Source organism: Sceloporus occidentalis, unplaced genomic scaffold (genome assembly GCF_023333645.1).
Source record: "Sceloporus occidentalis isolate IW3139 unplaced genomic scaffold, rSceOcc1.0.p SCAF_1, whole genome shotgun sequence".
Lineage (NCBI taxonomy): Eukaryota > Metazoa > Chordata > Lepidosauria > Squamata > Phrynosomatidae > Sceloporus > Sceloporus occidentalis.
In genome coordinates, this window is record NW_028316981.1 from 147273601 (window position 1) to 147288588 (window position 14988).

Sequence of the window (14988 nt, forward strand, 5' to 3'; positions counted from 1 at the left end):
ACCCCTGTTTAAAAAGGAAGGATGACTTTTTAGCGAAACATTTCTGGAGTGCAGGGGAAAGTAGTTTGGGAGGGGTCCATGTATTTATTACATTTCTGCCCTGCCTTTGCCTAAAGGAGATCAAAGTGGCATGCATGGCCTTCCTGCTGCCCGCTTTTATCTTCCCAATAGCTCTGTGAGGTAGGTAAGATAGTGACTAGCTCAAGGTCACCAAAGGAAACTACCCAAGCCTCAGCCCATTACATTAACCACTATACTACACTTCCTCTTATTTATCACCCCACCTTTCTCCTGGGAATGAATCCATAAGGCAATCAGTGCACACTTGCTTCTGCTAGATTCCAGCAGCCAGAACTAGGAAGAACTAGCTGTTCCTAAACTTGATTTTTCTGGTGAATATTATATAATCCTGTAGATCCAGTGATATCACCAACAAAAAACTATGCCTTGTAGATCCAATGGGATCACATTGTTTTCCATTCAAATTTTTAGACTCATTTCCAAGACAACCTGAGAAATATCAATATAAATTATCTGCTAATGCAAGAATGAAGAATCTGGCCCTTCAGATGTTGCTGCTTCACAGTCAGTTTTGTGTAGAAACCAGAAAAGTCACTTTTTTGACTACAACTCCTAACATATCCAAACATATCCATATTGGACATCCATTTCTGAGACTTGTAGTCCAAAATAACTTTTCCAAGCTTTTTTTCATATCCTGTGTATCCACCATCTATATGGCAAATTCACATTTGAGAGATATTAGCAAGTGCTTCTCAGAAATCCCGGGGGGGGGGGGGGGAGTACTGCCCCATGTATCTGCCATCTTAATGTAGTGCCTACACACATAAACAATTAGCAGATTGAAATTTAAAGGCAACCGAGGCCTAGCTCATAATTTTACATTTTATAGGGAGAAAACTGCAGCAATAACAAATGTGCTTAAAGAGTATACCACCTTTTTTTTTTCTTTTTTTTTTTGCTATTACATTAAGGAGCAACACAACAAGACATAGCTTTAGAGAAGGAGTAGAAAACTGATTTAATCTATACCATAAAACACAATAGGATACAACACTGAAAGAAAAACTCACTTATTTCAACTATTTCCTCACACAGTATAAAAGATATGTACAGCAGGCCCTTGTTATCTGCTGGGGTTTGGTTCCCAGACACCTTGTGGATGCCCAAGTCCCATTAAATACATTGGCATAGTAGAGTGGTGTTCTTTAAATAAAATTATTATTATTATTATTATTATTATTATTATTATTATTATTTTACCCCGCCTTTCTCCCAATATAGGGACTCAAGGCGGCAAACAGCAGATTTAAAACAATGCAATTTAAAAACAATACATTAAAATGTATAAATATAAAAATTTAAAAAACAATTAGATCATTTTAAAAGTTAAAACAGCTATGAGTTAAGAGAGAATATATTAAAAATACAAACTTTAAAATTTCATTAGGACAACATTCCCAGCCCATATCAATTTGCAAAGGCCTGCCAGCACAAATATGTCTTTACCTGCCACTGAAAGAACAGCAGGGATGGAGCCACCCTGGCCTCTCTAGGGAAGCAAAATCAAGGTTTGCTTTTTGGGATTTATATTTTTTTAAAAATATTTTCAAGCCATGGATGACTGAATCCATGGATATAGAGGGTTGACTGTATTCTTAAAAAGGGATGACATTTGAAATGTGAATGGTTCCCCAAGAAAGAGATGTGAGACGTGGGTAGGCTATGTACACTTCAGGTTACTTCTACATCCTCTCAGACAACTCTTTTCAGGATATGTGATGACTGCTTTCTTCAGCAGCATATATCCTGCACATTCAATCATCTAAACAGCATTCAAAATAACAGAACATTAGTCACCAATGGAAGTATGAGTAAAGGCGGAAAGAGCCAAGAGGAAAACAGGAGCCAAAAAAGTGACACTGAGGGGGAAAAGGAGCAATGTAAGGATTCTCAGAGGAAGGCCAAAGGTTTGCAGAAGTACCAAAAAAAGGAAAGACTGACTGAATGAGATCAGAAGGGACAGTCACCCTGTGTCTGCTCTTTTCAGCTTACTCCAGAAGCAAAAGCATCTTTTGCCTGACAAGTACACTGACCAAAGGAAGGAAAAAACTATGCAAAAATTCTGACATTGAGATGAAAACAAGGGCATTGTGAGCCCTTGTGTGCTGGGAGGCAATAAATAAAAATAAAACAAATGACTACACTTGGTTAGATTGTGTGAAAGGATTTCTTTAAACACTTGAACATAGAATCAGGCCATGGGTTTAGGTGTGTATCATCTGCTAACCGGAAATCTCTCCCCAATATTTCAGGCAGTGATCTTATAGAGCCCTGCTTTAAAACAGAAATAAGGAATTGAATGTGATCTTAACCACATGCAAAGCATGCATTTCACAGCTGAGCTACAACTCTCCTCTGTTTGCCAAATGTTCTTGGCACATAACCAGTTCCCAAACATCTGGAATGAGAAGGAGACCCTCAGCAGGTTTAAGTCCCAACACCTGTTATTAAAAATTAAGCCTTGGACTTAGGAATCCATATTTATCTCTACCCAGCTTTGAGGAATATCTACCACAAAGAGGCAAAGTTCTTTTGACTAGAGAATTTGGCTCAAATCTTTTCTCTCTCTCCTCCTCCTCCAGAATAAAGAAGACAACATTATTACGGCTGCAGCTCTTAGCTCAGCCAGACTACAGGCTCAGTGATATCATGCGGGAGTCCCTGCTGCAGGATCGCCTGACACCGGTACTCACTGAACCCCACCTTTTGGCACTGGACAGGAGGTTACAGATCATCTTGAAGACAGTGGAGAACTGTATAGAGGCCAATGGAGAAGATATCGTTGTGGCTGACACCAAACCTCTAGGGATGCCCGTCTTTGACAGAATGACACAGCCAAGCTAGAGTCTGGTGGGAATTAGAACATAAACTTTCAGATGCTGAAGATGCTCCTTTATCCTGGACAACTGTGAGAAATGGGCAGTGAGGGAGATCTCTAGGTCACAGGAGTAAGTGGGCTGCTGGTTAGGTGGTAAAAATGGTATGGTTTTCTTCCAATTTCATCCTATTTAGATCCTGGAACCTTGCACACTCCCTCAAGTGACCTTTTTGCACCTTCTCGAAAAGATGCGACGCAACAAAAGCCCTCTAGCTGAAGACCAAGAACTTTTGGTGTTCGGTATATTTGGGCCTTTCTTGTATCAGAGTTGTATGATTAGAACTTTACTGCTGGCTTGAATAAAATGGGACTACTGAAAGAGAAACATGGCTAATGTACACCTGAGCATCCACAACAAACCTTAGGACTCTCAGAAATGCTCAGAGTCAAAGTAGGAAAACTGGCAGCCCAGACAAAACAAAAATGAAGGTGGACTAACATAGCAGGAGTCTTCTCAGTAAGGCTATGTGCTGAGATGGAACAGGGCAACTGAAGTTGTAGGAAAGCATGGGAAAGAAGGAAGGCTATTCAAGAAACATAACTTAATATGTCCCTAGGCTGGCGCACAGAGAGGTTTGTTTCACTTTATGCCATGGATGTGGACTGTGTGTTGCCTCCCACCCCTTCACCACTGGCTATGCTGATGGGGGCAGATGGGAATTGCAGCCTAATATTACCTTGTAGGCTACATGCTTCCCATCTATGTGATGATTTGTTAACTGTTTTTCACTGTTTCTGGGGAGCCCTTGGACAAATCTATGAAAGATGTTACTGAAATAAGGGTATTCCATAGAACAATCTAGACCTGTGTTGTTATTACAGCTGCTGTATGAAGGAGCTAGTACCTGAACCTCCAGTCTCCCCACAGCAATTCAGTATATAAGAACCAGCATATAGTGCCTGCCTAAACTTCAAATCCCAGGATTCCACAACATATGGCAGCTTAAGTGGAATCATAGTGCTTTTAATTGTGTATGTGAAAGGACTCCGACATTGAAAATAGATTTCATGGATAGGAACTGACTCTAGCAATTGTTCTGTCCTCCTAGCAGAGGATCTAGTTCAGGAGGCTGTAGAGAGCTCTGCTAAGGAATTTGGAAAGTTTACTCTGACTGGTATCCCATACTGAAACTCTCATCTTCCAAGTTGTTCTAAGGATATGCCCCCGTTATAAAAACAATTGTTCAATGAAACCTACTTCATCCTCCCTTACAGGCCTATCAGGAATTAATTACTATTTATAGAAAGTGTATCAGCACAATCAGCACATTTTTTTTAAAAAAATTAAGTTATTATGCACATCAATAAACCCAAATAAATGTGCATTCCATACTCTTGTGATCATGTAGAAACACTTGCACCCACCAGCCTGGAAATCACCAGAATGAAGAAAAACACCCACCACCATACTCAGCTCTTTCAGCAACTTTGGCCAACACCAGCCCTTGTTTCTCTCCATATACCCCAGAAAACACCCAGCAAAATAGTCCAGTTCCACTGTGCATATTCTTTTCTTCACTTGTCTGTTTATTTTTTGATGCAAAATGCAATTTTTGCCCTGGCTTTCAGCACTGGAATGACATCTCTTAACATGGATTATGAAAACAGGTTGAATTTTGTGATTTACTTTCATTGTGGCAAGGCTCCCCCTGCTGACAGCTTTCAGATGGCCACAGGTAGAAGTTTTAAAGGCAAAGTGACTGCCCAGGTCTGAGCAGCAAGAAAAAAAATGAAGGGCTCCAGTCCAATCACTCTGATTCTGAGGTAGGATTGTAGTCTTTATGTAGTGTTCCAAAAGTAAACTCGTTAACTCAGAATCCACTGGGCTCAGTAACACATTTCCAGGGCAGGTCAATTATAAACTCCAAATATGAATAGGAAGGATGGTCCTTGAAAGGACTGCACTTCAGTTATACCTACTACAGTAATATCTAAAAAGAAATCTTTTCAGTATTATACATTCAAGTATTTAAACAGACGCAACTGGTACATCAACCTATTGAGAATGTGGTGGGGAAAAGTCTACATGTGCCCCCCTGGATCCCAACTTTACTAACTCCAGTGCCTTCTAGTGGGTTTGGGGGAGGGGAAAATATTAGCCATGTTTTTGGCTGCTCTTGGTGTTTTAAGCCCAGGAGTGGAATTTTTCTAACAAGTGATCCAGATTTCTGGGTACCTTATTCTAGGTTTAAAAAAAAAAAAAGGGGGGGGGGAGAGAATCAAAATGCCACAGAAGAGTTCAATTTTTCTGAATTATCTAGAATTCATTAGCAAATTAAGTAGTACAAAAATTAGACGAGGCGGAGGGAAACAGAAAACAGTTACATTTAGTCTCATGATGAAGACTGCAGACTGAGTCACTGTTAGGTGTGCAAGTTTCAGAATACAGGTACATCAAGCAATGCAAACAGGGACAAATCTACAGCAGCTGAGCCCTGTATCTGAAAAATATAAAGGTCAACAGGCATAAAGCAGAAGTACAGAGAAGCATGATAATCTTTACATAAGCTTCATAATACCAAATATAACAAAACACTTATTCTACTGGCTTCAAGTATCAACTGACAGCTACTAATTCAGGAAGGGCATGGTCTTCAGATGTAGATTTGAAGTTAATAGGAAAAAGGCCATAGGGTAAGATGAAAAGTGATTCAGCTGAGTACAGGAGGGATCAATTTAATGGTTGATACAGACATAACCATATTTTAACTGGTATTTTAAACATCTCTAGAATAAGCTAATTCTTACATTCAAGGGCAATAGAAATCCCAAAGTGATCTAGCAACAAGAACCACAAATCACCTACAAAGCAATCCTAATGGTCAACATTGGTTAGGATGCAACCCCAAAGGCAAGATAAAAAATGAACCATTTCAATTTTATAGGATGCTCTTGGATAATTTGCCCCCATCCTACACACAGCTTAATGCAGAACAGGGCAATAAAAAAAAAAGACACTGATTACATTTAAGAATTTAAATCATTTTATTGCTTTACCTGCCATTAGGACAATCTATAACAAAAGGAATATATTAGCATACACAGTAAGTCAGACTAATAGTCCGGTAACAATACAAAAATGGTCCTCTGGTTTACTATAGCACTCTAGGGCAGTAGATTTTTTTTTAATTTGCTAAGGTGACCTAGCAAAAAAGATAAACCCCAAAGCCCTGAATGTCAGCTAAGGCAAACTATACCAACTGTGGATTCAAACATGTTTAAATTGCACACAAAGGTAAAGCTTTAACTGTGATTAATATTTAACTCAGACATAGCTGGTTCATCTTAAAATCTTGTTGGTAAAACTACAAAAGGGAGTAAACAGCAAGCTAAAAAGACGCAGTAGTGAAACTTGATTAGAAAGCCTTATATTTAAAAAATGTGCATTTTTGTGGTGCTCTAACTAGCTTACATAAGATTTAAAATCTTTTTGGTGCTTCAACAAGGATCAAATCAAGCTTCAAAAATAACAAAGATATAAGGAGGGAAATCCCTCTGGATAAATTCAAACTGAATGGAGTTTTAGAGAAAATAATGGCATTGATGAACTCATGAAGTGTACAGGTGGATATTCTCACCTCACCAGGTTCTTTAGAATGAACAATGTATATTTTACATTTAATCCCTATGTAGAAATGTGGTCATACTGATCATTCTGTTTCTTTTTACACTAAGGCTTCTATTTCTTGGACATTAAATATGATTAGCAAACGTTCTTCCGGTGGTGAACAGGCCAGAAAGGTGAATACCAGGTCCAACTGTCTTGGGGGGTGGGGGTGGGGGGTAGAAGAGAAGGCTGCGTCTGGGCAGTGTGGGATTCATAAGAAATAATTGCATAACCTATGCAAAAATACTTGCTGTCACTCCCAAATAAACACACTATACTAATTTTGGATAATTTACATGTTATAATGAAACAGAATTGCCTACATTATCCAACTGAGAAATTCCATAACAGTTGTGGACACTTTTCGATGAACCCAAAAAGTTGTTAACACAAACCTGGTAAATACTGAAACACATTTCTGAATTGATAACAGGAGTAACTTTCCTAAAATAATTATTCTGCCAGACTAATATGAAAATCTGAGCAAAACAGAGATTAGAGTGTTTTGTCAGATAGAGGTGTTTGTTTTTGAAAGGTCAAAAGTAAGAAGCACTTCTGCTTGGACAAAAGAGATTTTTGGAAAGAAAGGTTTGGCAGGAAGCACTACACCAGTTCTCTCCTTCCTGTCTTTCACATGAGGCAGAGTCATGTTACCTTCCTAAATATACAGGATTGTATATTGTATCATCCTTTGAATGTCAGCTATGGAAATAGGATTCTCTGGTTCCAAAATTAACAGGGAAAGCAAAGCTTGGAAAGGAAAGACAGAACACTGGACACACAGAATGCACCCTTCAGTTTCCTGTTCTACATATAGCGTGTCAGGCGTTTCTATTTGGCACTAGCTAAGGAGCAGTACAATTCTTATACCAGTATGAACACCAACACCAATATTCATGAATTTAACCCACTGGTTGGCTTTTGGGTATCTGCACAGAAGAGAACTGGGAGGGGCAAGTATGAATATTCACAACAGAGAACAGGCAAAAAAGGTTTGCTGTGCCAAAGATCAGCAACACAGGCAACAGCTGCCAGAACAAAAGCCTGTACACAAAAACCCAACAAATAACCAAGCCACCTTGAACCAACTGAAATGGATACAGGTACACCAACTATGAAACTTCTAACTGTGGCTTTACTAGGAGCTGACCTCAGTAAACCAAGCCAAAAATAACCCATATCCAGAAATATTTATGCCAAGAAGTTGAGCTATAAAGGTAAGTTTCCTTGTCCAAGAGAGGTACAGTAGAAAGTGATCACAACCTAAAGGACACATAGGACTCACCAGCTGAGAAACGTGTGTCTCATAATAATTTTCCACTGTTACATCCTTGACTCTATGGCAATAACCTTGGTGCCAGGAGACTTTCCCAGCAAAAGGAATGGCAGTCACTGGCCTGTTTGGACAGTGTACATTGCACAGAGAAAAGCAGTAACAGCAAATGTCTCCATACAATTTTCTATTTATTTTAAATGGGATTGGGAGCACCAAAATAATGCTCTAAAATTTAAAATGGTGCCATGAAAAGCAACTGGTTTCTCTGTTTTCCTCCCTCAGACAGACAGGAAGCAGCAATAGCCAGTGGCCATGTGGCTCTGCACAAGAGTAATAAAGCAGTCTGCATTTGTGAAGCACATATCTGAGAGGAGGGAGGCTTCAGACAGACAGAGAGACAAAGCTGTTGTACTGCTGGATGTTCCGCTTGAGAATATCTGAGCACGGACCCAAAACACGTTCAAAGCGGGGCCGGTCAAGCTTTACACATTTCAATGGGCCACGAGCAACAACGGTGGCAGCACGAGGACGATTCATCAACAGAGCTATTTCACCTACAGGAAAAAAAGAGATGATTTATTTCAAAGTGAATAGAGCATTAGGCACAGTGATTTGAAATAGATCAACAGACTCAAATAAAAACCAAGGGAGCAAGAGGAAATCCTAAAGACTTTTAACATGTTTTTAAACTCTTTCACCCTCTACTAATAGAGAAAGAGGCTCGGAAAGCAATAGAAAGCTATCTCATTGTTACTGCTCCAACAGCAGTAAAGGCATAAAGCAGGCATTCAGGGGGCATGGCATGGCATGGCATGTCCAGAAGACTGGGGAAGGCTTTGTTTCTCCAAGACCAAAGGGTTTCTTCTTTTTAGGAAAAAAGAACTGCATCAGCACTGGAGCTAGTGTAACTGATTTCTCTTGAATTAGGGAGCAGGGGGGGAAAGCTGCTCTCCTTCTACCCTTGGCAGTGCAAGTCCAGTAGAACTTAAAAAGCAGTTATTCCTGCTCCATTAATTCTCCCCGCCTGTGTCTGGACTGATTACTGTTCCAGGAATATTTGAGGATTGTTATTGTGTGTGCCTTCAAGTCGTTCCCAACCTAAAGTGAATCTATTATGGGTTTTCTTGGAAAATCTGTTCGGAGAGGGGTTGCCTTTAGCTTGTTCTGAGGCTGAGAAAGTGTGATTTTCCCAGGATACTACATGGAATATTGAGACTTAATTATGAAGAGCTGTGAAGCTGATGAAAAATCATAGGAAGAAAACAGTTTTTATTTATTTATTTTTTGTACACGTTTATCTCTTTTCCAGTGTAAATTTGCAGTTCGAGGGGGAAATTGAAAACAATTTTTTTCAAAATAATGTATGAAATGCTTTAACACAAGATTTGTTTCAGCTTCACTAAAACACTCTATACCAAGCACAAAATGTTTAAGACATTTATAGCAGCCTTTCACAATGGATAGGTATGTAAAACCTACTGGACTCATACTATCTCAACATACGACTCAGTAGTCAAATTTAAAGGTTATGATATGAAAAAGTTCAAGGGACTATGCCTTCTCAAACTAATCCCAGCTCTATTAAGAAGAGTCATGGCTTGTGATGTGTACAATCACATCAGTGCTTCCTCATTGTTTTCCAGATCTCCTTTGACATTTTTTCATCTGTTTCTGGATCCTGCTGTCAACAAGGGGTACTTCTGGGCCTAAACAATAAGGACTGTGCTATAGTGCTAATGGTGTCTGTCTCAACTCCCCTCCCCCCCAACTAGAAAAATCAGTGATTCATTTGGTCTATCTCTAGCACTTGATGCTTTTTTGTTTGTTTTTTTAAATTCAATCCTAAACAGGATTGTCTCAGTAGCCTTTACTTAAGTAATAATAATATTATTTTAATATTTATTTATTTATACCCTGCTCTTCAGCCAAAAGGCAATCAGAATGGCTTACAAACTGTTAACAATTGTTAATAAGTAACATCAAGCTGATATTAATGTTTTCCAACAGCACAATGCGCGGCCTGGCTCATGCACTTCACTAGGAAGTATAATAGACAAATCCTTATATGCTTCTGCAAGCATCAGAAACAAAATGAAGGGTAGGGGAATGATATGTAAAAAAACAAACCATGTAATGTACACTGGCCAAAGTTTAAGAACATTTAAATAACATTCTCAAAAGGCCTGGAAACTTTAAAAGAAAATGTTAGTTTAAAGAAAAACCTTAATGAAAATGTTGAGGAACTTTTAAAGAATATAAAGGAAGCTTACCAAAGTAGTCAGATGGCGCAAGCCTACCCACTTCAACAAATTCTTCATTCTCTGACCTGCGCTGTAATACAGCAGCTGTACCCTTTAAGTGAATCAGAACATTAGGGAATAAGTTTGCTTTTCTTACCATGTACAACAGCTTCATAACTAGGAAGCAGAAGCAACCCCATTAAACAGTCTGGCTTAATTCATTTTTCTTTTTTAAAAATCATTTTATTGAATAAAATCTAAATAAAATTTAAAATGTAATAAAATAACAAAAACATACTAAAATGTACAAAATAAAAAAAAAACTACAAACAAAACTTACCACATTTTTACTCACAAATCCAGACAACTTAAATATTAACAAAAACTACAATGAGCAGGTGGGGTGGGGGGACAACAGATGACTTCTTTTCTACAGGTATGCTTTAAACCTTATAATCTACCTGTATTTTATTTATTATTTACACTTCATCTAGATGAGCTATCTAGTTCATGCTACCAACTTATCTTTTTCAGTTAGTCTCAAAGGTCACAGAATCATAGAGTTGGAGGAGACAACAAGGGCCATCCAGTCCAATTCCCTGCCATGCGGGAATCCAGAATCAATGCACCCAACAGATGGCCATCCAGCCTCTGTTTAAAAACCTCCAGAGGAGGAGACTCCACTACACTCCAAGGGAGTGTATGTCACTGTTGAACAGCTATTACTGTCCAGAATTCCTTTCTAATGTTAAGGGTGAATCTCTTTTTCTGTAGTTTACACCCACTGCTCCAGGTCCTAGTCTCTGGAACACAAGCTTGCTCCAGCCTCAATATGATACCCCTTCAAATACTTAAACAGGGCTATCATATGACCTCTTAACCTGCTCTACTCCAGGATAAACATACCCAGCTCCCTAAGTCTCTCTTCATAGGGCATGGTTTCCAGAACCTTTGCATTTGTTGTTGTTAACTGTCCTGAAGTTGCCTTCAACTCATGCCAACCCTGTAAATGAGACACCCCCAAAACTCCGTTGACTGTCTCACTACTCAGGTCCAGGCTCAAGTCTAACCATCTGGCTTGTAGTGTTCCTCTTTCTACTGCCTTCTACCTTTCCTAGCATCATTGTTGTTTCTAATTATTCATTTTCCTCATCATGTGGCCAAAGTATGACAGCCTCAGTTTCACCATCCTGGCTTCCATGGATAGTTTGGGGCTGATATGTTCTTGAATCTATTTGTTTGTCTTCTTGTCATCCATGTTATCCTCAGCATTTTTCTCTAGCACAGCATTATTTCTTGACTCTAGTCTTTGTTCAGATAAATATTTGATATAATGTATGGGAACGCTTTAACTATTTCAATGGTGACATTATCTAAGGTGAATTCTTATAGATCTTCCATGACTATTATTTTTGTTTTCTTGTTTTCTTTTTGTTTTGTTCAGCATTAAGCCTACCTTGACACTTTCCTCCTTCATTTATTAATTGTTCCATGTCTTTGTTGGTTTCTGCTACTAGCATTGTGTCAACCGTACATCTTAGGTGGTTAGTGTTCCTTCCTCCAATATTTATTCCTGCCTAAGTCTAAGCCTATGCCTACGAGGTTGAATAAATAGGATGATAGTATGCAGCCTTGCCTCACTCCTTTGCCAAGTGGGAACCATTTAACTCATAGTAATTAACAAAACCAAGCATCATCAAATCACCCTTTCCCCTCCCCAAAAATCAATTACAGATTTTCAACCTCACTCTATCTTAAATATATATTATGCTTCATCTAATATATTTAACTTAAATTAATTAAGAAAACCAACAATCCTCAAATCCCATAATTTTCCCCATAGTCTAACATTAATAATTGTTCATCATATTAAACACTATGAATCTTACTACTACTGTAATCATATATAAATAGCATCTTATACAATCAAATCCGCAGCCATATTTCAAATACATTTATCACTTTATTTCATTGTTCAGATTCTCTCTCTGCCTTCAATATAATTCAAATATGTTTTATATAGTAATTTATCCAGCATCTAATAATAGAACAAAGCCACACATGTTCTCCAAAACTGAGTAACACCAGCTCATTACAGTTTTCCCTTAACAAAGTCTAAGTTTCACATTTTTTTTCTTTTCAAATTTCAACCATACTAAAAATTGAACATAAAGCACCCAGGTAAAAATCCAGAATAAATACAAATTCCCATAAGCACCAATTCCCATAACTTTGGGCATTCTGTCTCTTGCAGTATTATTTTCATTAAAAGAATTCCTCTAAATCAGTCAGAGTCACAGTGTCTTCTGATGTAAAAATCTTTTCTTTTAAAAGATCCTTACAAGACAACACGCTTCACAGCAATGTTAAACTCTCCATCCTAATGAACTTCTCTAAGCCGTTTTCAAAATTCCCATGTTCTACCTCTTTTCTTTCTTCTCCGAAGGTACAAAACCATCCCAAACCTTTTCCAGTTCTTGGTCGGTTGTTACAGCTTGGACTTCCCTGGTTGCGGAATCCTATTCCTTCTGTCCAAGTGCTCTAGCTGTATCTGTTTCTAAATTTCCATTTCTTCCCCATGAATCCATTTTATTATCCTTTGATTAATCTCTTTTCTCAACGTTGTCATCTCTGTATAAATCTCCTGCCAAGGTTACATAAATAGCTGGAATTCCCTCCTCCAAACATGCCTCCTCTATTTCTTTAATAAAGACAGCTTCACTATGTCCAAAAAATCGTCCCCCGCTACAATTTTCAAGTGTCCACCAGATGGTAGCGGAGGTAGACCAAGTTCACTCAGTTTGTAAACATCCAAATACTTTATATCTACCAATGCAAATCTAATCTCTTCAGTCCCAGATCAGCCAATTTCTCACAGAAAGAAAAGTTTAATTTTTGTTTCAATTCTTCATTTAGCATGAAAACTGGTTAATTTCCCCTTTAGCGTTTATGTAAAAGTGCTTGGACAGCTTGTTTAGACTTTCTGAAATTAAAGCACAATTCTCTCCTCCAGCTTATACAATCTTGTTAAATACAGTCAGGTGACTTACTGAGGTTCCAACCCACTCCACAGAAAAGACAGCTTCTTTAATTAATCCAAACTTTCTAAAGAAAAGAGTTCAAGAGACAAGATGTGTGAACATAGAGTCTGTCTAAATAAATGGCTTTAGCTCCAGAGGTTGGGCAAACTGATCCATCAGCCCCCTCCACTCCAACTACAATGACCACCTCTCCTGACAATCTCCTCACAGGAAGCTGGGTTTGGGGACTGATCTGGTTCCAGGGAAAATAATTCACCATCGGGGGTCCCCCTGACTGGTAACCACCACTGGAGCCATATCTGAGAGTGTGTGCACTCTCAAGAACATCTGTGTATCATATTCTCCTGTCAGATGTCCTGTTCAATTCAAAAAAGATTGTTTGACAAAGAAGCTCAGTGAACTTATGCCTTATTCAAAAGCATGCTTTACATTTAAACGAAGGATTGATTTATGCATAAATACAGCCAAGTAAGCATTATCTATAAATCCAAATATACAGGTATAAGTACATCACTATTACCACTACTCACTTCTAGTATGATGAAGAATTCATCTCCTGGCTCTCCTTGCACCACAATCTTTTGTCCATCTTCAAACTGTACTGGCTCTAAAGCATCAGCTACTGTGAGACGCTCCCATTTGTCAAGGGATTCTAAATAAAAAGCCAGTTATTTAGCATATTTTGCTGTATTAGAAGGCTTAAAATTAAAATCTCATTTTCACCTCAAATAGGTATACACTGCTACCATCAATTTCAGCATTCACAAGCATTATCTCCCACACTGTGCCACCTTACATTTCAGGCCAAACCACCGTCTCAACAGGACAACAACCAAAGACTGGTCAAGGCTTATTTACTGAAAGTTATGGTTGTGATTTGGGGGAGTGGGAATATTGTTGCCTTTATTTAGCTAATTTAAGGTAAAGTGTGGTAAGGTTTGTCATGTATAATAGATATAATAAGGCATGCATTTTTGGGGAAGGGACTGGGAGTGACTGTTGATTAGCTGAATGTCTTGATAGGATTTTTAAAGGCAAGTGTGTATGATAGTTGGTGGGAGTGAAAGTTAGGTCTGTAAAGATTAGGATTAGAAATCTGTCAGAGAGAAGTTTAGGAGTTTGAATCGTTAGGATAATTAGGGTCAAAAACAGAGATTAATTAGTGTCAGAGTCAGGTGAGAGATGTAAGTTAAGAGTTACTATGAGTCAAGATTTAAATGTATTAAATAAGTAACTTGTGATGTTATGTTCACAAGTTTCCAGGAAAAAAACAACCATAGCCAATGCACACAAATATGGTGATAGTCCCAGCCACACTGGGAGAAAATAACTGCCAGTCTCCCACACTCATTTACAGTACTCTGGGGTATGGAATCCTCTTAGTGCTTTACACTAGCATAATGAACTTTTTACAGGAGTGTACAGCAACAGTGGGGAAAAGGCAAAGAAAACTAGTAACTGACAACAGCTCTGGAGCAAAGCTTTAGCTCAAACTGTTGCCAAGAGAAGACTTTTTTGGGGGGGGGGGGGAACCAGAAAGGAGTGGGGAGGAAACTATGCAATGGAAAATAAGGGAAAGAATGGAAAATATTGAGGATTAATGAAAGGAAAACAAAGACTACTGTGAGAAAGAGCACTGAAGAGAAACTGACAGTCAGTTCTAACACAGGAGGATAAGCATGGGGAATAGAACCCTGCTGTTTTCTACAAAGAGCAGCAGTTACCAGACGTTCAGTTTAAGACAGGGGTGGACAAGTGCAGCCCATAAGCTGCATGTTGCTCCTCAGGGCTTTTACTGTGGCGCCCAGGGGTCAATTTCTTTGCTCTAAAATGATCTCTAGGGGAATGGAAGGCTTTTCCAC

The 14988-nt window shown here is 38.7% G+C and overlaps 2 protein-coding genes across 7 annotated transcripts in view; one reads left to right on the plus strand and one right to left on the minus strand.

The window, feature by feature from the left end:
- The window catches only part of FAM20A (FAM20A golgi associated secretory pathway pseudokinase), a 68387-nt gene extending 63839 nt beyond the window's left edge, over window positions 1-4548 (plus strand). The window contains exon 11 of the mRNA XM_089540457.1: window positions 2667-4548. Coding sequence (XP_089396583.1) covers window positions 2667-2928 — 262 coding nt within the window. The 3' untranslated portion in view covers window positions 2929-4548. The remainder of the gene's footprint in view (window positions 1-2666) is intronic.
- Window positions 4549-5923: 1375 nt separating this feature from the next.
- Window positions 5924-14988, minus strand: part of LOC149322371 (cAMP-dependent protein kinase type I-alpha regulatory subunit) — a 28938-nt gene continuing 19873 nt past the window's right edge. For all 6 annotated transcript variants that reach the window (XM_089540502.1, XM_089540466.1, XM_089540510.1 and 3 more), the window contains 3 exons: window positions 13657-13778; window positions 10116-10197; window positions 5924-8399 (listed from right to left, as the gene is read on the minus strand). In XM_089540502.1, coding sequence (XP_089396628.1) covers window positions 8227-8399; window positions 10116-10197; window positions 13657-13778 — 377 coding nt within the window. In that variant the 3' untranslated portion in view covers window positions 5924-8226. The remainder of the gene's footprint in view (window positions 8400-10115; window positions 10198-13656; window positions 13779-14988) is intronic.